The sequence below is a fragment of the Suillus subalutaceus genome, assembly GCF_016647625.1.
Source record: "Suillus subalutaceus strain FC151 chromosome Unknown DFJ58scaffold_4, whole genome shotgun sequence".
Taxonomy (NCBI): Eukaryota; Fungi; Basidiomycota; class Agaricomycetes; order Boletales; family Suillaceae; genus Suillus; species Suillus subalutaceus.
The window spans coordinates 306,775-324,630 of record NW_024540253.1 but is presented as its reverse complement, the minus strand read 5'-3'; the positions used below and the strand labels follow the sequence as shown (position 1 = coordinate 324,630).

General features: G+C 48.4%; 11 protein-coding genes across 11 annotated transcripts; 6 read left to right on the top strand and 5 right to left on the bottom strand.

The window, feature by feature from the left end:
• The first annotated feature begins 416 nt into the window (after positions 1–416).
• DFJ58DRAFT_757958 (ribosomal protein L11, RNA binding domain-containing protein) lies at positions 417–1,310 on the top strand. The gene is made up of 2 exons (XM_041388247.1): positions 417–473; positions 524–1,310. Exons 1-2 carry the CDS (start codon positions 438–440, stop codon positions 929–931), a joined length of 444 nt encoding a protein of 147 aa, XP_041250249.1. The 5' UTR covers positions 417–437; the 3' UTR covers positions 932–1,310.
• Positions 1,311–1,838: 528 nt separating this feature from the next.
• Positions 1,839–2,998, top strand: DFJ58DRAFT_319162 (uncharacterized protein). Its single transcript, XM_041379821.1, has 6 exons — positions 1,839–2,256; positions 2,312–2,440; positions 2,497–2,544; positions 2,594–2,668; positions 2,728–2,847; positions 2,908–2,998. The coding sequence occupies exons 1-6, from the start codon at positions 2,161–2,163 to the stop codon at positions 2,980–2,982; spliced, it is 543 nt and encodes a 180-aa protein (XP_041250248.1). The 5' UTR covers positions 1,839–2,160; the 3' UTR covers positions 2,983–2,998.
• Positions 2,999–3,241: 243 nt separating this feature from the next.
• Positions 3,242–4,560, bottom strand: DFJ58DRAFT_757951 (uncharacterized protein). The gene is made up of 5 exons (XM_041388246.1): positions 4,328–4,560; positions 4,095–4,271; positions 3,934–4,010; positions 3,740–3,864; positions 3,242–3,631 (listed from the first exon to the last, which is right to left on the bottom strand). The coding sequence occupies exons 1-5, from the start codon at positions 4,484–4,486 to the stop codon at positions 3,324–3,326; spliced, it is 846 nt and encodes a 281-aa protein (XP_041250247.1). The 5' UTR covers positions 4,487–4,560; the 3' UTR covers positions 3,242–3,323.
• Positions 4,561–4,926: 366 nt separating this feature from the next.
• On the bottom strand, positions 4,927–6,848 carry DFJ58DRAFT_757948 (glycosyl hydrolase catalytic core-domain-containing protein). Its single transcript, XM_041388245.1, has 6 exons — positions 6,164–6,848; positions 5,970–6,110; positions 5,741–5,915; positions 5,569–5,685; positions 5,407–5,515; positions 4,927–5,354 (listed from the first exon to the last, which is right to left on the bottom strand). The coding sequence occupies exons 1-6, from the start codon at positions 6,616–6,618 to the stop codon at positions 5,260–5,262; spliced, it is 1,092 nt and encodes a 363-aa protein (XP_041250246.1). The 5' UTR covers positions 6,619–6,848; the 3' UTR covers positions 4,927–5,259.
• A 336-nt stretch (positions 6,849–7,184) lies between these two features.
• Positions 7,185–9,968, top strand: DFJ58DRAFT_836357 (uncharacterized protein; the record flags this gene model as incomplete). Its single annotated transcript, XM_041392296.1, has 9 exons — positions 7,185–7,274; positions 7,337–7,413; positions 7,471–7,819; positions 7,868–8,328; positions 8,579–8,641; positions 8,691–9,061; positions 9,226–9,431; positions 9,489–9,767; positions 9,831–9,968. 9 exons carry the CDS (start codon positions 7,185–7,187, stop codon positions 9,966–9,968), a joined length of 2,034 nt encoding a protein of 677 aa, XP_041250245.1.
• Positions 9,969–10,132: 164 nt separating this feature from the next.
• DFJ58DRAFT_319063 (uncharacterized protein) lies at positions 10,133–11,138 on the bottom strand. The gene is made up of 3 exons (XM_041379820.1): positions 10,715–11,138; positions 10,588–10,656; positions 10,133–10,539 (listed from the first exon to the last, which is right to left on the bottom strand). The coding sequence occupies exons 1-3, from the start codon at positions 10,958–10,960 to the stop codon at positions 10,297–10,299; spliced, it is 558 nt and encodes a 185-aa protein (XP_041250244.1). The 5' UTR covers positions 10,961–11,138; the 3' UTR covers positions 10,133–10,296.
• A 501-nt stretch (positions 11,139–11,639) lies between these two features.
• DFJ58DRAFT_757938 (DNA directed RNA polymerase) lies at positions 11,640–12,291 on the top strand. The gene is made up of 4 exons (XM_041388244.1): positions 11,640–11,743; positions 11,802–11,894; positions 11,954–12,006; positions 12,061–12,291. The coding sequence occupies exons 1-3, from the start codon at positions 11,659–11,661 to the stop codon at positions 11,974–11,976; spliced, it is 201 nt and encodes a 66-aa protein (XP_041250243.1). The 5' UTR covers positions 11,640–11,658; the 3' UTR covers positions 11,977–12,006; positions 12,061–12,291.
• Positions 12,123–12,865, bottom strand: DFJ58DRAFT_713211 (uncharacterized protein; the record flags this gene model as incomplete). Its single annotated transcript, XM_041383912.1, has 6 exons — positions 12,123–12,269; positions 12,325–12,397; positions 12,455–12,498; positions 12,555–12,603; positions 12,635–12,699; positions 12,752–12,865. 6 exons carry the CDS (start codon positions 12,863–12,865, stop codon positions 12,123–12,125), a joined length of 492 nt encoding a protein of 163 aa, XP_041250242.1.
• A 1,704-nt stretch (positions 12,866–14,569) lies between these two features.
• Positions 14,570–16,552, top strand: DFJ58DRAFT_757927 (uncharacterized protein). The gene is made up of 10 exons (XM_041388243.1): positions 14,570–14,710; positions 14,758–14,837; positions 14,888–14,957; positions 15,020–15,101; positions 15,158–15,875; positions 15,928–16,002; positions 16,057–16,070; positions 16,119–16,178; positions 16,228–16,345; positions 16,398–16,552. The coding sequence occupies exons 1-10, from the start codon at positions 14,666–14,668 to the stop codon at positions 16,510–16,512; spliced, it is 1,377 nt and encodes a 458-aa protein (XP_041250241.1). The 5' UTR covers positions 14,570–14,665; the 3' UTR covers positions 16,513–16,552.
• On the bottom strand, positions 16,553–17,194 carry DFJ58DRAFT_695265 (uncharacterized protein). Its single transcript, XM_041383451.1, has 2 exons — positions 16,877–17,194; positions 16,553–16,821 (listed from the first exon to the last, which is right to left on the bottom strand). Exons 1-2 carry the CDS (start codon positions 17,114–17,116, stop codon positions 16,759–16,761), a joined length of 303 nt encoding a protein of 100 aa, XP_041250240.1. The 5' UTR covers positions 17,117–17,194; the 3' UTR covers positions 16,553–16,758.
• On the top strand, positions 17,137–17,763 carry DFJ58DRAFT_318882 (uncharacterized protein). Its single transcript, XM_041379819.1, has 2 exons — positions 17,137–17,283; positions 17,350–17,763. The coding sequence occupies exon 2, from the start codon at positions 17,351–17,353 to the stop codon at positions 17,606–17,608; it is 258 nt and encodes an 85-aa protein (XP_041250239.1). The 5' UTR covers positions 17,137–17,283; position 17,350; the 3' UTR covers positions 17,609–17,763.
• The last annotated feature ends 93 nt before the right edge of the window (positions 17,764–17,856 follow it).

Sequence of the window (17,856 nt, the reverse complement as noted above, 5' to 3'; positions counted from 1 at the left end):
CGTTAACCTCACCATTGCCTGCAAGGAGGCTGTAGCGCAGCTGGAGAGTATATTCATTTGCCGAGGGTTGATGTGAGGATTCCAACATCAGATGATGTACGTCTCCAAAATGGTGGTAGATTGCTCCCTTGGCCAGGTATTAATCTTAGATGCACTGGAAGTTGGCAGACACACTGGCACATGACGACCTCCTAGGTCAGAAGACATGTAGTACGTCGTAAGAAGGACACTGCATCTAAAATCGTCAGATATTCTTTGAGCTTCCAGAAGACTTAGGGTCATGGGGATGCATGAGTAGATTACCGAATGACCGTGCGTGCGTCGACTACGATGACCTAGCTGTAGATAAGTAACGCGTGGCAGTTGTGCTTGTGACTGTTTGGGTCAAACGACCGAATTCGGAAAATATCCAGTTCTTCTTTCCTTCCAACGCGTCAATGTCCAAGGCTCTGAAGGCAAAAGATCAGCTGGTGGCAAGTACTTCTCTGCAACGTTTCTCGCTTGAGTAATAAAGCTATTCTAGCGCATCCTGGTTCCTGCGGGAAAGGCTGCACCTACACCACCCGTCGGTCCGGCGCTTGGTGCGCGTGGTGTAAAATCTATGGATTTCTGCAAGGAGTTCAATGCGCGAACTGCGCATATCGAACCTGGGGTTCCAACTCCCACTTTAATCACCGTCGAGCCTGACCGCACTTTTTCGTTCATCACCAAAACACCACCAACGACCTACCTCTTGAAAAAAACTGCGGGGATAGAAAAGGGAACTGGTCGACCTGGTCATGAAGTCACCGGAACAATTAGTCTCAAACACGTGTATGAAGTTGCAAAAATTAAATCCAAGGATACGCATCTCAAGCACTTGAAGCTCGAGTCGATTGCAAGCACTGTTATTGGCACAGCAAGAAGTTTGGGTTTACAGGTTGTGCCGTGACCTCTTGTCACAGGAAAGGTACGCAACTGGTGGTGTTGCATTATTCTCCTGATGGGCTTACGATCGAGATTCGACTCGTGCGTGCCGCACCTTATCAATCTGAATCAAGACATGCGATCTCTCATTGAGACCTTAGAACACGGGGTCGCCACCGCATCCCCCAGTCGATATGTGTATGATAGGCCATGATCGGACGTACTCCAAAGTCAAAGGACTGGATGCTCACTAATCTACATCGTGTAATGAAGAGATGAAATGGAAAGTGCCTGATGCAACGAGGAGCAACTTGAGCAAGGTTGAGTTCATTCACCTTAAATTACGCTTCTCTCTCTTCATTTGAACAAGGACTCTCCGGTCTTCGTAAACCGAGGTTGTCTTCTAGCGAGCGCTCCATTAACTCCAGGCCAGGTTGCCTAATTCAGAATTCATGAAACTTTATTTGAACTTCCTCCACCCCCTCCATCCTCAGGCATAGGCGGTATTTTTGCCGCAGCGTTTAGCAGAGGTCATGGGCTTATCACTAGTACCTTTGTCCTGTTTATGGGATTTCCCGCCATGCTGTTGACACGCCTCGGTCAGGTTTAACCGCATCTATCCCGCATTCATAGGACACGTTCTCAGGTCTAGTTCCACCGCCAATGTCATGTATCCGACCTGCCATTTGGAGAGGCTTCCTTACCGCGTGTAGACTGGTGAAGATCTCCTCGTCCTTTTATTTCTTTCTTTGATTAGTGCGTTCCATGAGTATTCTCGGCAACCTTCTCATGCCAGACTGCTTGCTGATCCTTCGGTGACTCAGTGTATAAACGAACTTTTTGCTCTTGTGAGATAGAAGGTCGAATGTGTCATACCGGGTGACCTCTCGACGCTAATCTACCTGTCTCAGAGGAATCAGCGCTTGTGTGTTGAACGCGTGTTGTTCCTCGATCATGTCGGCCTCGACCTGAGTTGCTGCATCGGACCATTGCTCCACAGACAAGTCTCCAGACCACATAACGACACCACGCTTCCTCGTCTACACGTTTGTTGTGTCCTCATCTTTATCTGTCACAAGTCCACGTTGTCGATGAATATTCGCGATCAAGTGAAAAACAAGAGGGGTATGCGGATGTTATCAAGCTATTCCACAATATAAAAGACCGGGTTTTCAACGTCGGACTCCCCAGCACCTGGCAAAAACCAACACCTACTCTCGCAAACTTCGACAACGCTCTTCCTTTGTTTACGCTATGGCAGCACCATCAAACGAAGTACTTTCGTGGACCAGCCAGGATCCGCGAGAGAGCCAACTATTTAACGCCTGGGGTGTTGTCTATCGTTTTGCGGTATGCAGCTCCGCAACGCTCATAGGTCAAAATGGACCCTGATCGACATCCTTAGACTGTAGTAGCCCCTAGTGGGCAGAGTACTACTACCCTCTGGCGAGCGGTACGGGCTAACAAGGAAGACCGCGTCGCAAAATTGGAATGGGCATCGAATGGCGGCCTCGGCCGTGCAGTGATCGGCAAGGTACAATAAAACTCATGGTGTCCTTGGATCCCATTGTTCTGACCGCGTTCCCTCAGAATACAGTTCCGATGTCCGACTTGGTTCGCCCGGATCCACGCTACCCGGTCAGTTGCATCAAATGTTTGATTGCGATATCGCTTACAATATCCATAGGGCGCACGCATATTCAACGCACCCGATGGTCTAACATACCGCTGGCGGCAGACCCCCGGCTCTGCTGATGTTGTAGTGAGTGTTGATATCTTGTCCTCCGGAGGCAAACTTAAAACTAACTATTGCCTCCGCAGCTGGAAGATTCCGCTGGAAATATCGTTGCAGTCTTCCGCCCTACACGACCAACGCGGTATCAAATTGGGGATGTCTATGGTGAGCTCCACTTTCTGCGAAATGCTGGAGCGGCTACCATCGTGAGTACTTGTTACCCTACTCGCTACGCGAGGGCTCAATTTTATTTTTCCCCATTTCAGATGCATCCCCCAATCATGGACACGGTCACGGTGACCGCCATGCTATACCGATTTTGCCAGGCATTTGGTCTTTGATGTCATTTTTAACGCATGTTAGCAATCTTATTCACACTGTAAATTGGCCCATATTCCTTTTGTACGTATCATTGTCGAACTCTTCCATACATGTAATGCTATCCATTTCATACGAGAGAAAATTTCCTTCCGAACGAGCCGGGGGCGCAGTATCTACAGCGACTTTGACATCTTTCGATGATCGATAACACGCGTTTCCGGCACTCACGTGTAAGTGCACGATGCAAGCATACCTCATTGTGCTACCAATCGCCTACAATCACTGCGCAAAGGCGCCATAATCAAACCGTCATTTGATTTCATATGGCAATCTGAGTCCAAATGACGCCTACGTATCGTATCTACAATTTCCCCTTGGCCAGGGACGCCTCTTCTGATGTTACGGCGTCGACAATCTCATCTATTGTACGTACAACCCATTCGGTGCCTTCGTCGCTTGATAAATACTTGTCTTCGTCGTTCAAGTTCTCCTCATTGCGGGCCTTGAGAAGACCGAAAACGTGGCTGATTAGCTGAGGTCCGACTCTGGTCTCGGCACGGAGAGTAGCGATGCCAACTACCGATCCAAGAGCGCGGGTGAGGTTTCCTTGCTCCAAGTCCCCTCGCGGCAAGGGGGACAGGACCGTACCGTAGGCCTGAATGATAAACCCTGTAAAAGTGGATCAGACTCGTATTTGTAGTATGTGTAACAAAAATAGAACTCGAGGCGCTATTACACCGAGGTTGATACATGGGGTAAATGGAATCAAGAACGTACTGATGAAATCAGGATGAAGGTCCCCTAACTTATTATACAGTTTTACCGCATGAGGCTGGTAAATTGAATTCCACAACGCTTGGCCCCTTGCGACGGTCGCTTCGATGGTCTGCGGAGTTGCTTCCCTGAATAAAATTTGCGAAAAAAAAAAGATATAACGTTGGGACGATGCCTCGTGTTCAGATACCACGTACCTGATGGAGTTTTTCCGTAACGCGGCGTAGACGTCTTCTTCGAGTGCGTCCTTTAGCCCCGTCAAGGAGAGAATCGTCTGAAATTACGTTGAGTCACCTGACCTCGGCGGCGCAAGTATCCGAGGTCATCAAGCTTCTGAATCTCATGCAAGTACACTCACTCGAGGTACGCCAACGAAGATGACGCTCTTTAGTGCGGCTTCTCGCATGAGGGCAGCTTTGTACACGACCTCCGCAAGGCTTTTTCGCGATTCAAGCAAGTTTGGATCACTCCTGGTAACGAACCGATACAAGTGGCCAACAGAAGACGGTCTGTTGGTGGTAAGGAGTGTGCATGTCTGTTATCTCCGTTTGAATGGAGCTAGAAGAGCAATTTCGCAAGAGGCATACGTACCGAGAGGACGAGCCATCCGTTTTCAGCGTTTCTCTGTTTTGCCTCGTTTAGGGTACGGTTGAACACACCATGAAGTTTTCCAAGAGAGGGACTTGGCCAAGCTTCTGGGTTACGGAGCGTCAGAAGGTGCTTAACTGCAGGCGGTAAATGTTTGACCATGTCGTATACTACGGTTGCATTATTCGGGCAAGAGGACTATATACGCGATGTCGGACTTACAAGGCCGACCTGCTGACCCTTTTACGGTGCCCCGTATACGGGATCCCGTCGCTGGAAACACGTGTGCGCTCACCGTTCACTCACTGACACAGCGGGGGTCTCGATATTTTACCACAATTTGCAACTAGTGAAATCACATTCGAAATGCAATCTAGAGCCCTCCAGAGCGTTCCAGGCTAGGTCTAGGTCTGCTTTTGATTGAAATCTTGCAAGAGGTAAAATGTCCAAACCTGCAATGTGCATGAGAGTGAGACTCAACATTGATCGCTGTTTCCTTTTGTAGAACAGTCTAAATTGATCGCGACGGCCTGACCTGCCCCGGAGATGTACATAGCAACCAACCAGTTAGGCTTAACACTGATATCTTATATGCCAGCCAATCGCAAAAAAAAGTCACTGAGGCTCGCTCAGTCATTTGCACGCCATTACAAAAAACAGTACATCTAATTGCGGATATAAAGTCTGCATTTGTTCAACAAAAGCGCGAGTTTTCCAGTCAATTGCGTCGCACGGCGACATGCGAAACCAGCACGCTACATCAAGCTTGCGACTAGACAAGGGTAACAGTGAGATAAACGATAAGTAGAATGAAGTGAATCCAAGTGGCATGAGATATAAGGGTATCGTAACCGGGAATACAGCGAAGCTGATAGGTCCAAAAGCCTGAACCCCGCGGGCTATGTATTATTAGTCATGATCAAGACCAATATACCTTAGCCAAAGTAGTTGTAGGCAAGAGAAGTGGGGGTGTCATCGCTGGAAAGGAGAGCATTGGCAGTGTTGACACCTTGAAGGTCGCTCATAACGCCTGACGTGCGACAAATCAGCAAATGCGGCACGGAAATGAATATCAGTCGTACCAAAGGGGAAGGCAACTTCAAACCAGGAAGTGCTGTCAACAAAGTTGGCGACGGTGCTAGCAAAAGCATAAACTTCATCTTGGGTAGCCTGTGCACCGCCGCTGAAGCTCTTCAAGGATATGTCAGCTAAGGAAACTTGATGTATTAGTGTAAATTAAATACCTGGTCAGCAAACTCGGTAACCCAGATGGGCAAGTTGTATGTGTTGTACAGCTGGGTGGCATAAGAGATGAAATCTTGAGCATCAGTCCCGTAGAAGTGGAAGGCGACGGCATCAACCTAATTGCAAAAAAAAATCAGAAGGGGGATCAAATTATGATTGATTTAGACAAACATGGCAACCAGAGCATTCTTGGAAGAAGCTGGCCATCCAGTCGAGACCAGTCTGATCATTGGTGCAAGCAGGGGAGATAAGGTAGTAGCCTTCGTCTTTCAACGGGTTGATATATTGCTGCCAGAGCGCAACACCATCTGAGGGGCTCATGTTGGACTGGCTGGGTTCGTTGGGCCTGAAAAATCAGGACCATCAAAATTGGAGTTAAATATAGGTCTGTGGAACGCACTCGTTCATGCCAAGAACGTAGTTGGCGTAGCCAGCGACAACCAAGCTTTGAAAGTCGGAAACCTGGTCATAACCCCATAACATGGGAATACCTTTGAGGCCGTAGAGGTCGGTGGGTAAGTAAGGACTCCAAGTGTAAAGGCTGTGTTATTTATGATTAGATAAAATTATGAGAGGAAATTTTCAAGTACGTACTAGCCAACATTGGAAAGGGCGGCGAAGGTGGATAGGTAGTCAGTATCGCCATTAGGCCAGGCCAAACCCCACTTCTTGCCACTTGAAGTGCTAGCGGGGGTAGAAGTGGGGGTAGGAGTGGGGGTAGTAGAGGTAGGGGTTGCGGAAACGTAGATAGAAGTGCTCGAGCTCGAGGGTGCCGACGTGTAAGGAGAAGCGTCTCCAGCTGACGATGACGAAGACCAAGACGGAGTGGGAGTACTTGCCGTAGTGGTGTTGGCATTTGTTGGCTTAGGCTTGCAGCTACTGGTGTTACGTTTCTTCTTTGCCGCTGCTACGGCCTCATGGCCACTAGCATAACGAGCGACATGAGAACGATCTGTAGTCAAGGCATTGACAGAGGTAGGACCAGATTCGAGTGCAAAAAGAGCGACTGAAGCCAGGACAAGAAGATTGAATAATTTGAGAGCGGCCATTTTTTCTAGTCGTTGTTCGGGACGCAGACTGAGGGAATCGTCTTTAAGACGGATGGTTTATATATAAAGGTATAAACACGGAAATTGAGAGAGAGTGGTCTAAAATGAGTGAGGAAGAGCCGTAAGCTCGACGTGTTGAATGAAAGAACCTGAATGAACAATGCAGATGGCGAAAAAAGACCACATTTTAACGATTGAATTATGTAAGCAATCGCACGGCGAATATCAATTGCCATGGCATTGACAGAATTCATCACCGTCGTAGTATTAGCTCGTCGTGTTCAACGATGAGGTCGATCATAGTAAATGAGTAGATTATTGTAATACGTTAGACCCACAAGCGCACTATGTAATATTGAACCGAACAGTACCTCGAGGCTAAAACACGAGGTTGGCGCCAAGTTATAATATCATTTGTGAAACGTGTTTGTAATGATTTAAAAAGGGCAGCGTCTAAAATCGCTCAAACGGTTTCTTTTTCTTCAACTGTCAACTTTTGAAACCGGTTCATCATATAGTTCATCACTGCGCTCATCCTTCATCCCAATCGCCTAATCCCTCAAAAAATGTCCGACGCCCAAGCCGCCCAGGTTACAGAGTATGGCGTGCCTCCGGCTGCGCAAGAGTATGTCATCGAAGAAGTTCCCCCATTCAAAGTATCTATATCCTTTTTTTCTATTGCTTCTTCAAAAATCCTCACATTCTTATAATAACTTAGGTCTTCGCTGGCAATCTTGCGTACTCTACAACGGATGAAGGGCTCAAGACTTTCTTTGCCCCCGTACAGAGCGACATGTATGTTCCCGCACAGCTTTTTAATACCGCAAAATCTAACTTCTCTTCGCTTTACAGTATCACAGCTCAGGTCATCCTGCGTGGTCCCAGATCCACAGGTTATGGCTTTGTCGCAATGTCCAGCGCAGAGGCTGCTCAAAGAGCTGTTGACCTCCTCAATCTAGGGGAGCTCGATGGCCGCAAGGTCATCGTCGAGATTGCCAAGCCAGCCGACCAAAAGGACAAAGAAAAGAAGGAGAGAAGGGCCAAGAGGAGACCCAACAGGCGCGGTGCCAAGGCCGTCCCTGGTGAAGTCACCGACGCTGAGGCAAATGGCGAAGTCAAGGCGGAGGATGCCGCTGCCTCTACTGCTGCTTTGGGCACTGACGAAGCAGCTAAGCCCAAGAGAAAAAAGAAAAAGAATAGCGTATGTAATTGACACGCAGTGATTCATCAAAATTCATTTCGCTTGTAGCGCAAGTCCAGGCGTAGGGCCACTCCTCTGGAAGGTGAAATGCTACACGAGGAGGCTGCCCCTGCTGCCGAAGATGCTCCTGACGCTGCCGTACCTGCTCCCAGGAAACCTCGCGTCAGGAGGCCTAGGGCTCCTCGTCCACCCCGCGCTGTCGGTGAGGACCCCATTGGCGAGCCCTCCAAGACCACCCTGTTCGTCGCCAACCTTGGCTTCAGCGTAGACGATGAAACTCTCTCTGCGCTCTTTACTGAAGCTGGTGTCAATGTCGTTTCCGCCCGCGTGGTTCGTCGCCGGTGGGGAACACCCAGGAAGAGCAAAGGTTACGGCTTTGTCGATGTTGGCACTGAGGAGGAGCAGGTGAAGGCAATCGAGGCTGTTCAAGGTAAGGAGGTTGGCGGTCGTGCAATCGCTGTCAAGATCGCTGTCAACTCTGCGCGTTATGAATTGGCCGACGAAGCCGAGTACGCTGCCTGATCACACCATATGTGACTCTGGTCCCATGTCCCGTGGACTTTACCTTAACTTAACGCATGTTCAATTTCCGATGCAAGTTCATCGTGACTTAGTGTTGTTCATCTCGCTTGCGCTATGATTTTTCGCGTATGTTTACCAGTCAAGTCATGCTTTCATTCTGGCGATTTGGTGTCCTTCTTCCATCAAATTTTGTAGAGTCGCTTGCAGCTGCAGTCAATTTTTGCGATGTCTACTAAGATTACGAAAGTTTTTCCATGGCTATTGCATTCAAATTGCATTGATGATCCCCAAAATGAACGTGTGCGTAAGTAATTGTGGCATGTTTGCCAACCCTGGCCACCTTGGGAAGTCAATCCATGGCCGACGAGGATGATTACCTCTCGGACAAGTTTCTTATCCAGGTCGCAGCCGAGTCTGTGCCGAAAACGTATGCTCAGAGACGCCAAGAAGCTTTGAAGCAGTCTCGAGTCAAGAATGAGCAGAACCGAATGAAGAGTCGGCGGCAGAGGGAGGAAGAGTCCAGGGAAGAGGGGCTTAGCAAGAGCCTGTTTGAGCGCGCACAGGAGGAAGAGAAGGCCGTAGGTGGGAGCAAGGCACTGGGCATCATGATGAAAATGGGGTTCAAGGTCGGGCAATCGTTGGGAAAGACCGAGGATAGCCCTCCAAAGACCACAGTTCCCTTACCTGGTCCTAGCCTGTCCGAGGACGAGTCTGAGCAGGGTACATCCAGGGCTCAGTCGGAATCTGCGGATCTTGGAGATGATTTGAAAGGAGAACCTCGACACAAGGTTGAACCATTGCCCCTCAACGAATGGCGAGGCAAGTCCTCGCCGAAACCCTGCATATGGAAGTAAAATAACTGACTCGATAGCTTATCATTGCAGGGAAGCAAGGTATTGGTCTAGGGAAGCGTGCTCGGTCACCCAGTGCCGCAGATCGCCTCGCAAAAATGGCGAAGATGGCGGAAGCAGCCAGCCATGAGAGCTTCCGGGACCGTGCCCGCCGCGAATACGAAGAACGGCGAGCAGAAGGACGCCTTTCCTCTGCACGACAGACATGTCTCACACTGGATGAGAAGGCGGATATCACAGTGCGTTTCATTCAGATAAGTATACGGGGATACTAGATTCACTGCTCTGCGCGATAGTTCAACGTCCTCTGTTTGGATCCTAACAACCCTGATTCTATCCCAAATGGTCTCGTGGATGCGTTATCAACTTATACATTGCAAGTATCCCCGTTACGCTCCGCCTCAGGGGATGTCTCCCATGCGGCACGCCTACGCGCCCAAATGGTAGCCGATGCCCTGTTACCGGTTACTTCACTGGATGAAGATGAAGATGCCGACGACAGCGAAACACCCACAACGGTGGAACAATTCCCGCAAGAAGTCATCGAGGAAGCAGTTTACTTCTTACGGCTGGGTGTGAGTAGACTTTTAATGGAATCGTTGTTCTTTGACGCGTACCTGATTTTAAATCTTTTGCAGCCGCGGGACCGCTTAAAGCTCCTTCTTGAATATCTCCGGGGGAAATACTCATACTGTTTCTGGTGCGGGACGCAGTATGGAGATGCTATTGATTTGGAACAGAGTTGCCCTGGGCCTGAAGAAGATGATCACGACTAAATGTCTAATGCGGGGAAGATTGTTTCCTCCGTAGCCAACCTCAATCGTATGATTCATCTAAACCTACACATTTCTCTACGAAGATCAAGATGCAGTAGTCATGAGACCGAAAATTTCACAAGCAAAGAGCGAAGTTATGACAACTATGAGAAGGAAACGAGGGAACTGAGACGAAATGCAAAGGAAAGTTGTGTATGCGTGTATGTGAGAATTAAAAGGTCCATAAAGCCTTCCTTGGGATACGCGGCAACTACATCGTACACCAGCTGTACCATCATCAGACCGCGGAATAGAAGTGGAGATGTCCATTGATTAATCCAAACAGAAACTAGCGTGGGATTGGAGGGATGGTGGGCAATGACATTGGCATCAATGATGGTGGTGTGATAACTTCCGGTCTCTCGACGTACTCCCGTTGAGCGAAAGTAAGGACGACGGGCGAGTTTTGTGGTGTCTTGCGACGAACATATGACGAGATTGGAGTGATGGATGGCCTTTCTCTCTTGGAGAAATGAAGAGGTGAAGGCCGTCGTGTATGCCGAGGAGACGAAGGAGGATTTGGTGATGAAGACTGTTTTCCAGTGAGAATGGTTTGAGAGGGGAAAGCCGACGTTCTTACTCTGCTAGAATCTTCTTGATCACTCTGGCTGTGTGTCAACGACACGTTACTGCTTTGTCTAGCAGTAGACTTGGAAGGAACGAGAAAAAATGAGACGACAGACAGATCGGTGAAGGAAGGTACTCACACTGGCTGAAATGTACGGTGAATATCTTACTGCTCTGACTCGACGAGAAGCGCTTGGACGCCTATCTGAGTCAATGTCACGGGCACAACGGATGGGGCTCCAACCGTCAGTAGAGCTGCCCAATGAAGAGCATGAAGAACATGAAGAAGAACGATCTCGAGTCCTGACTATGCTCGGAGTTTCTGGCTTAGTATCATCTATGCCTAGAGAAGCCATGAGTTCAATGAAAGAAGGGAGAGCGGCCATAAGCACACGGCGATCTCAGACGTAGTAGTGCTTCGTCGGGGGAATAGTCTTCGATGGGCAATCAAGTAAGATGGCCATAGTTATAAAGATGTTTTGACGCCTTGGATACGGCCCACGGTTGTCACGAAGGACGGTCGCCACCTACGAAACTCAGGAGTTCCACTTGTGACTTTATTTTTCTCGAAGGTTTGCACTATCAATAGGGTTCCAGCCCGGTCGGCAAGGAGATCGAGAATAAGGGTGTGGGCGCTATTGAGCTTGGTCACACTGCTTTATTGGAGAATAAGACTAATACTGCAATCACCGGTACGGTACATAGCATATATCACATACGAATCCTCATTGTTCCGCGAACAATGAACGAGCTTCGAGGAGCTGGCAGTGCACAAGGACAATTACGACAGAACTTTGGAACTTCGAACCGAGCAGGTACTATAACTGATTGCAGAGTGACAGTCTCCACGCTGCAACGCTGTTTCCATCAGTCAGGCCCAAACCTGCCCAAACCTGAAAAACTTCAAGTTGGATTCTTTTCATCATAACGGGGAGCACTTAGACTCTGATCGCCGAGTCTCTATAGCGTCTCTATGCAAAGAGGCTAGTACCCGCGCGCCCGTAACGTGACTCACGTGTGTGTATCACACATCACGCGAGAGTCACGCGCTTCGACTGCCATACCTTTTTCGTTCACATCTGCGATGAACCAGCCAGGACAACAAACTACAAATGCTGGTGGCAGCTTCGTACCTGCACCGCGGCAGGATATGGAATACATTTGCGCAGGTACTCATGACTGCCTGTGAGCATCACTTTACAAACAATCTAATCAAGGTTTAAAAAGACTGCGGCGCCAAGAATGAAATAAAGTCCAGGGAACCTATACGTTGTCGTGAGTGTGGTCATCGTATCATGTACAAGAAGCGGACCAAGCGGAGTACGTATCTGTCGCTCTTGAAACCAGAAACCAAGCAACTGTTGACCTTTTTCCATTAGTGGTTCAGTTTGAAGCCCGGTAATGTCTCCCGGTTGCGAAACGAATGTCAAAGGTGAGTAGCGATGATGCTATTTCAGTGTACTCGCACGTTAAACACGGATTACAGTTGTTGCGATTAAGTTGATTACTATACAGTATAAGGATAGACACCTGACATTGACGACCTCGTTACCACCGCCCAAGCCGCTTGAACCATACATTCAGGAAGCAAGTGACCACCAGCCGATCTAACATTGCGCTGGCGCGTGGGGTCACTCTTAGTATCCTCTCGTGATTCGACCACGATGCAATGTATTTGTCTTGTGAATCGATACACTGTTTTTGTATGGGCACGTTAGGAGGCGCATGTTCCAATCTCGGTGACACGTACATATAAGTCGGTCCTATTCTCTGATATCTTCCACTTATACCCTGCACCGACACCGGATTTAAATCTGCGTGAACTAGGATCCATGAAATGAATCAGCAACGGAGATATGAGCTCGAGCAAAATACTTTACTGGCTGGTAGCATTTTTGACCTTCCGGAGATCTCTGACGGAAACCTGGTAACCAAGTCATCAACAGAGTGCGTCTGGGTCATCAACGTCATAAATCTCACCTCCTCTAAACCAAAATATACCACGGAAGCAATAGTGTTCGAGCTCCAACTGATTTGTCCAACAGTCTCAAAGGTCAAACTGTTCATATTTTTTTCGCTGATAAGTTGTGGTTCCGCCAGAAGAACCGGTCATTGAATGTGAAAACTGCGAGGACAGTCAAAATCATGAATTTAGTAGAGGAGTGAGCTGGACGTACCTTGTATAGTTCCAATTCCTCGTGTGCTGTTCCTACCACCTGATACACTCGAAAAGTCCGCGTGTCGTCGGTAGGATTGACAAAGCGGAAGACCATGTCAGTTTCAGCAGTCATAGTGGCTGTGGATTTTTTGTGGAGTTTGAGTTTTCAGTTTGAGAGAAAGAATCCTAATCCAAGTCGCGAGACTGGTTTACATGATTATAAGATTTTAAAGGCCAAGAAGATATTAAATGACTGCAGTAATGAATCTCGCTTTGTTTTTGGGCGGACAGAAACTGTTGATCCGAACGAATATATGGTTGGGAGCTGAGGTCACATCTATGAATACTATGACGCACTCGATTAAGAGCCATTGAGTCGGTGCGCGGGCGAGCGACAATGAGCCATGGAGACGATAAGCGATTGCTAAAGATGAGGTAATGTCCCTGAAGCGTGTAAGTAATACGCACAAGGATCTCGACTGCAATGGTTTGCTGAATCTCGAGAACAACCGCCGTTGCAGCACAAAAAACTTTTTAATTTCAGGTGCCTATCAATTTTTACTCGGGATGAGTTAATATGCAATATCCAACACCACGACGAACAGAGTCAGGCATTATTACACCGACGGTCCACCCCAGGTAAAACACCAAAAGACTCCCTCAGCCTCGTCTGGTTGGAACAATATTATTGACGTGTGGCGCACGGACGCGAATAAAGGAGTCGCCGAATTGGTCGAACCAAGGGAAACACCACGCACCAAGGTATGAGAACCACGATCACCGATGCCACACCCTGCAAACCACGTGTCACGTCAATTCGAATTATGGACACAAGCAGGACCAAAAGCCGATTAGATTCCGAATCCGTGCACCCTGCGACGAACAACCGCATCAGTCAGGGTAATCGGGAAGATGGAATTGTACACAACACACATTTAATCTGAACTCGACCAAGTACATTAGCTGATAGTGTAGGAATGTAGGGATGGTCCCATGTATTTTGGATCTGATTCATGCCTGATTCGAGGCTAAACGGCCCGAACGATGGCTCGGATGTTTTGTATGAATGAAATATGGCCGACGCCCAGATATCAATGTTAAGGGTCATCATGAGAATATGGTGATTCAGTGAGGAAAACGCTGTAAGATGACGATAACAGGCCAAGGCCACAGGTCAGCAAACGCGGAATTTGCTGAGATTAAACCCCCATTTCATCGGAGCTGTGTAAATGTGTCAAAGTGGAAGATTCAGATGCTGACTGGGTGGGGATAGCGTGATTTAAGGGGGCAGGAGCTTGGTAGAGGCTGCCTCGAGGCAGATGTTTGCCGACGTAATTTATCGATGTTGTACAAAACTGAGGTAATGTTGAGAAAATTGGGCCCGCTATCAGCTTTATCAAGATCAAATTTGCCGAGTGATACACAACGAGCTGGATACAATTGTCATGTCATAGAACCACTCACACATGTTTCACACCTGCCGTTGCTCGATACACAAAACGCAGGGAGGTGCAGCCCGAGTGCATATGAGAGCAAGTACTGTGTGGATGACAGAATGCAAAGTAGCAACAAAGTCAGTATGCTAAGTTGGTACGGACAGGACTGATGCTGAGAGAGAGGTAAATGCGCGGTTCCGAATGCTGACTAGGACTAGTTAGGTCGTTGGCGCCCCCGAAGCTTGAAGGCCTGTGACCAATATCAACCTAACAGGCTGGCAGCGACATGGGCACATGATTAGACTAGCGTGCCGGGCGTCGGACACGGATGATTATGTCAAGCGGCTCGGCTATTGAAGCTAACCGGTCGTTGGAGTCGGCATCGCAGCATTCATCTCACTGCCGACGCTGACTAGTGCTGACTACGCAGGCCTTGCAAATACTGTTGCACTGCCAAACAATTAGTGCTTACTTTTGACCAACTTCATTTCCACAAAATGCCTGATGATGCACCTCGTAGTGTGTCTGGAGATCTTGATCTAGTATGCTCCTTTTTATTACTTACTGTCTGTTCTCAATTATTCTGCAGGACTCTGATATCGAGTCCCATCTCGATCACGCTGATGAGCCAGGGGAGCCGAATAAACCGGGCAGGAAAAAAAATCCGAAGTTGTCTATTTCAGACTAGTTGTAGTAAGCACCAATTGACTACTGAGAAGCTCGCAGGCAGCGCGTCGGGATCAAAATCGTATCGCCCAGCGTGAGTTTCGCTTGAGGAAGCAGCAAAGGGTGCGCCGGTTCGTAATCAGTCCCAGCATCGTCGTACTAAGTTCGCACTTTTCAACAATCAGATCCGTGACCTCGAAGCACGCGTTGAATTGCTTTCTGCGTCCCAAGATGAAGCTCTGACTGACTGCAGAGCAATTCTTAGGGGTATGTAATTATATCTGTTTGTATCGGTGTTACTTACCTTGGTCTATATTTTATAGATCTTATGACCGAAAATCAAGTTCTTCGCGGCCTCTTAAAGAGTGTATCGGGGTTTATTGGTGATGGTGCCGGTGGTTTGCTCGTGAAGCTTGGTTGGGATATGGCAGACTTCGACAGTTTCGTCAATAAGGCAGAAACGGACACTGCATGGGAGAGTTTCCAAACCCGCAAACATTCCCTCAAGACTTCGCAAACATCAAACGCCATGAGTTCAATGCTTGGCACGCCGAGTAACACAGGAAAGCGCCCATCAGACGACGACAGTGGGCCTGGAATGGCGAAGAAGGCAAGAGGTATGAGTAACTCAGAGCAAAACGGTGACCGTCGGGATTCTTACCCACTCATGCTACCCATGAGCTCTGCGGTGCCTCCTGCTAGCTCCTTATATCCTCCTCCACCCCCGCAAGGACGCTCTCCTCAGGACACTATGTTTTCGGATCTCATGCAATCAGGGAATTCGCCCGTCTTCATGTCCACTACGACGTCTAGTACACCGAGTCATTATGCTGCCTCTGATTTTCAACCTTATGTGCCCCAAATGAATATGAACGTCGAGCAACGCTTAGGGGCAATGTCCTACTCCACGAACAAAACGAATGGGGCTGTCCCTCTTCCGCAGCGGGTTCTATCTCAAAAGCCCTCCGCTGAGGAGCCTGACGATCACGATATGGCAGAACTTCGAGATCCCAAAAAGATCGAGGCTATGAAATTGATCCAGTCAGTTTTTTTATTCATTCCTGTTGTGACTCATATCTGAGTGCCCCTTTAGATATCACCTCGACAATTTCATGAGAAATAGTGCTTATTGTCTTCCAGCTTCATTACGACCAACTCTGGTGCAGAGGTGAGCGCGAGTCTCCCAAGTCTGATGGTCATATGCTCACCAGACATCCCCAAGAACGATTAATCATGGTATATTTGTTTTGCCTTCTATCTGGGCATGTACTGATTCCTTTACAGAAAGTGTTATTGACCGTATTATATATCCTGAGCTCCGAGACCGTATCATCCTTCTTCGAGGTAATCGCATAGCCATTTTCAAGCGCAGTGATATTCTGATATCTTTCAGGGCGAATTTCGTTAGCGGACTGTCTTTTTGACTACAAGAAGGCGGTCAAACTTCACGGAGACGATGTTCTTGCCCAGCATAATTGGGAACTTGCTGAGTGGTGGTTACGGAAATACAGGTGCGCCTTGCAAGCTGTGCAATGCCCATATTGTATGCTCATTCTTCTCTAGTTACCTCGTCGATAAGGTAACTCTGAATGTGTGTAATCGCTGGAGGCGCGAGCGCGGTGAACCCGATTTGTTGGCATCTGATATTGGTGCTCAAGGGGACTCTCCGCCGTCCTAGGACTGGTGTGGTTTCAAGCTAAAGCCTTGTAAACTTATTACTGTATATAATTGTACGTGCGGAGACTTCGTGCGGTAATATATATATACTGCGAGCTACGTCTAGACAGAAGGATACATGCAAAAGAAGTCACGTAGGGACGACTAGGTATATGCTGCACCGAGTGCCATGAGCACTCCGTACTTTGCCGATTAAACACGCGTAAGCTCACCAGACCATAAACTCTTATGTACGTGTAACCTCCATCTACCAAGAAGCTTTGCGCACGCCAGGGAGTTCCAGCTTGAGCGCCTTCAGTCGGAACTGGTACTGTCAAATTTACAAGATGAGGACGCATTCGAAAAAACCCAAGCAGGTCACATACCCTGCAAAGTGCAAACTCGCTGATAATCCCCCGACCACGTCCAGATTCTGTGCAACGGTTCTTCACCGTCGTCGGACGTGTGTACTTCCCAAATGTATTCAGCTGCAGCTGAGCTTGGTGTCGCACTTGCGGGGACAGGGTCTCGTTCCGCGCGACATACAGGTAGGCCCTGCGGAGGACTTCATTAGCCTTCACGACGTTGCGGGCCTTGATGTCTCGGAGTACGCGAGCGTTAGGCATGATGACTAGTATAGAATTTTGACCGGAAGGTGGTTAAAGGCTGATGGAAAACAAGCACAAACATCACCCCTTTAGCATCGTCGGCGACATCCGGCACATCTCAAAAGTTAGCGTCGAACAACCTTGGACGCAAACAAATATTACTTGAGAGGATGGGCAGAGTGTCGGTGCGTAAACCATCCGTCCGCTTTTTGATCCTGTCCACTGACCATAGGTCGTACGAAAAGTTGTAGAATGTCCATCTCCAAAAGTTTTCGTCTAACATACCAACAACGCCGCACATTTGTTTCAACTTTGTTCGGTCTCACATTTTTTGCGTCTGTGTTGACGGTTTCCGCGTCCAACGTGTTACCATGCCCCGTGCGACCTGACCGGAGCCGATACGCAGATACGGAGGGGAAAGTAGGGGGAAAGAGGCCTGCGCCAGTGGTAGAGAAGATGCCGAGGAGGTGGATACAAGAAAGGTCCTCTTCGGAGGACACACCAGCTTAAGCCATCATTGCGGACGAGGAGGCCCGACGTGGAGGTTTAGACAATTGCTCTACATTGCCCAGTACAGTATACAGTGTACATGACTACCGTCTACTACTACACGTCCCAGAGTGATGAGGTATATGAAGGCTGCGCGGTGGTAGAAGGCTTGGGGTGTCCGATAATGAGTACATAATGTCGTACCAACGTGCTTGGGTGTCGCTGGAGTTATTGCGGGATAGTTACACGACGCAAACGGTTAGTCAGTC

Bases quoted from the DNA above. Each gene is read 5' to 3' on its own strand.
- DFJ58DRAFT_319063 (XM_041379820.1), bottom strand. From the start codon at position 10,960: ATGGCCGCTCTCCCTTCTTTCATTGAACTCATGGCTTCTCTAGGCATA. The intron at 10,657-10,714 runs GTGAGTACCTTC...GTTCCTTCCAAG, and splicing joins CACCGTACATTTCAGCCAGT to TCTACTGCTAGACAAAGCAG. The intron at 10,540-10,587 runs GTAAGAACGTCG...ACTGGAAAACAG, and splicing joins ATCAAGAAGATTCTAGCAGA to TCTTCATCACCAAATCCTCC.
- DFJ58DRAFT_757948 (XM_041388245.1), bottom strand. From the start codon at position 6,618: ATGGCCGCTCTCAAATTATTCAATCTTCTTGTCCTGGCTTCAGTCGCT. The intron at 5,916-5,969 runs GTGCGTTCCACA...CTGATTTTTCAG, and splicing joins TACGTTCTTGGCATGAACGA to GCCCAACGAACCCAGCCAGT. The intron at 5,686-5,740 runs GTTTGTCTAAAT...TTTTGCAATTAG, and splicing joins AAGAATGCTCTGGTTGCCAT to GTTGATGCCGTCGCCTTCCA.
- DFJ58DRAFT_319162 (XM_041379821.1), top strand. From the start codon at position 2,161: ATGGCAGCACCATCAAACGAAGTACTTTCGTGGACCAGCCAGGATCCG. The intron at 2,257-2,311 runs GTATGCAGCTCC...CGACATCCTTAG, and splicing joins GTGTTGTCTATCGTTTTGCG to ACTGTAGTAGCCCCTAGTGG. The intron at 2,545-2,593 runs GTCAGTTGCATC...CAATATCCATAG, and splicing joins GCCCGGATCCACGCTACCCG to GGCGCACGCATATTCAACGC.
- DFJ58DRAFT_757958 (XM_041388247.1), top strand. From the start codon at position 438: ATGTCCAAGGCTCTGAAGGCAAAAGATCAGCTGGTG. The intron at 474-523 runs GCAAGTACTTCT...AAGCTATTCTAG, and splicing joins AGGCAAAAGATCAGCTGGTG to CGCATCCTGGTTCCTGCGGG.
- DFJ58DRAFT_757951 (XM_041388246.1), bottom strand. From the start codon at position 4,486: ATGGTCAAACATTTACCGCCTGCAGTTAAGCACCTTCTGACGCTCCGT. The intron at 3,865-3,933 runs GTACGTGGTATC...AATTTTATTCAG, and splicing joins TTACGGAAAAACTCCATCAG to GGAAGCAACTCCGCAGACCA. The intron at 3,632-3,739 runs GTACGTTCTTGA...CCACTTTTACAG, and splicing joins CCTTCATCCTGATTTCATCA to GGTTTATCATTCAGGCCTAC.
- DFJ58DRAFT_757938 (XM_041388244.1), top strand. From the start codon at position 11,659: ATGAACCAGCCAGGACAACAAACTACAAATGCTGGTGGCAGCTTCGTA. The intron at 11,744-11,801 runs GTACTCATGACT...AGGTTTAAAAAG, and splicing joins TATGGAATACATTTGCGCAG to ACTGCGGCGCCAAGAATGAA. The intron at 11,895-11,953 runs GTACGTATCTGT...TTTTTCCATTAG, and splicing joins CAAGAAGCGGACCAAGCGGA to TGGTTCAGTTTGAAGCCCGG.
- DFJ58DRAFT_695265 (XM_041383451.1), bottom strand. From the start codon at position 17,116: ATGCCTAACGCTCGCGTACTCCGAGACATCAAGGCCCGCAACGTCGTG. The intron at 16,822-16,876 runs GTATGTGACCTG...TAAATTTGACAG, and splicing joins GCGAGTTTGCACTTTGCAGG to TACCAGTTCCGACTGAAGGC.
- DFJ58DRAFT_757927 (XM_041388243.1), top strand. From the start codon at position 14,666: ATGCCTGATGATGCACCTCGTAGTGTGTCTGGAGATCTTGATCTA. The intron at 14,958-15,019 runs GTGCGCCGGTTC...TTCAACAATCAG, and splicing joins GCTTGAGGAAGCAGCAAAGG to ATCCGTGACCTCGAAGCACG. The intron at 15,102-15,157 runs GTATGTAATTAT...TATATTTTATAG, and splicing joins CTGCAGAGCAATTCTTAGGG to ATCTTATGACCGAAAATCAA.
- DFJ58DRAFT_318882 (XM_041379819.1), top strand. From the start codon at position 17,351: ATGTCCATCTCCAAAAGTTTTCGTCTAACATACCAACAACGCCGCACA.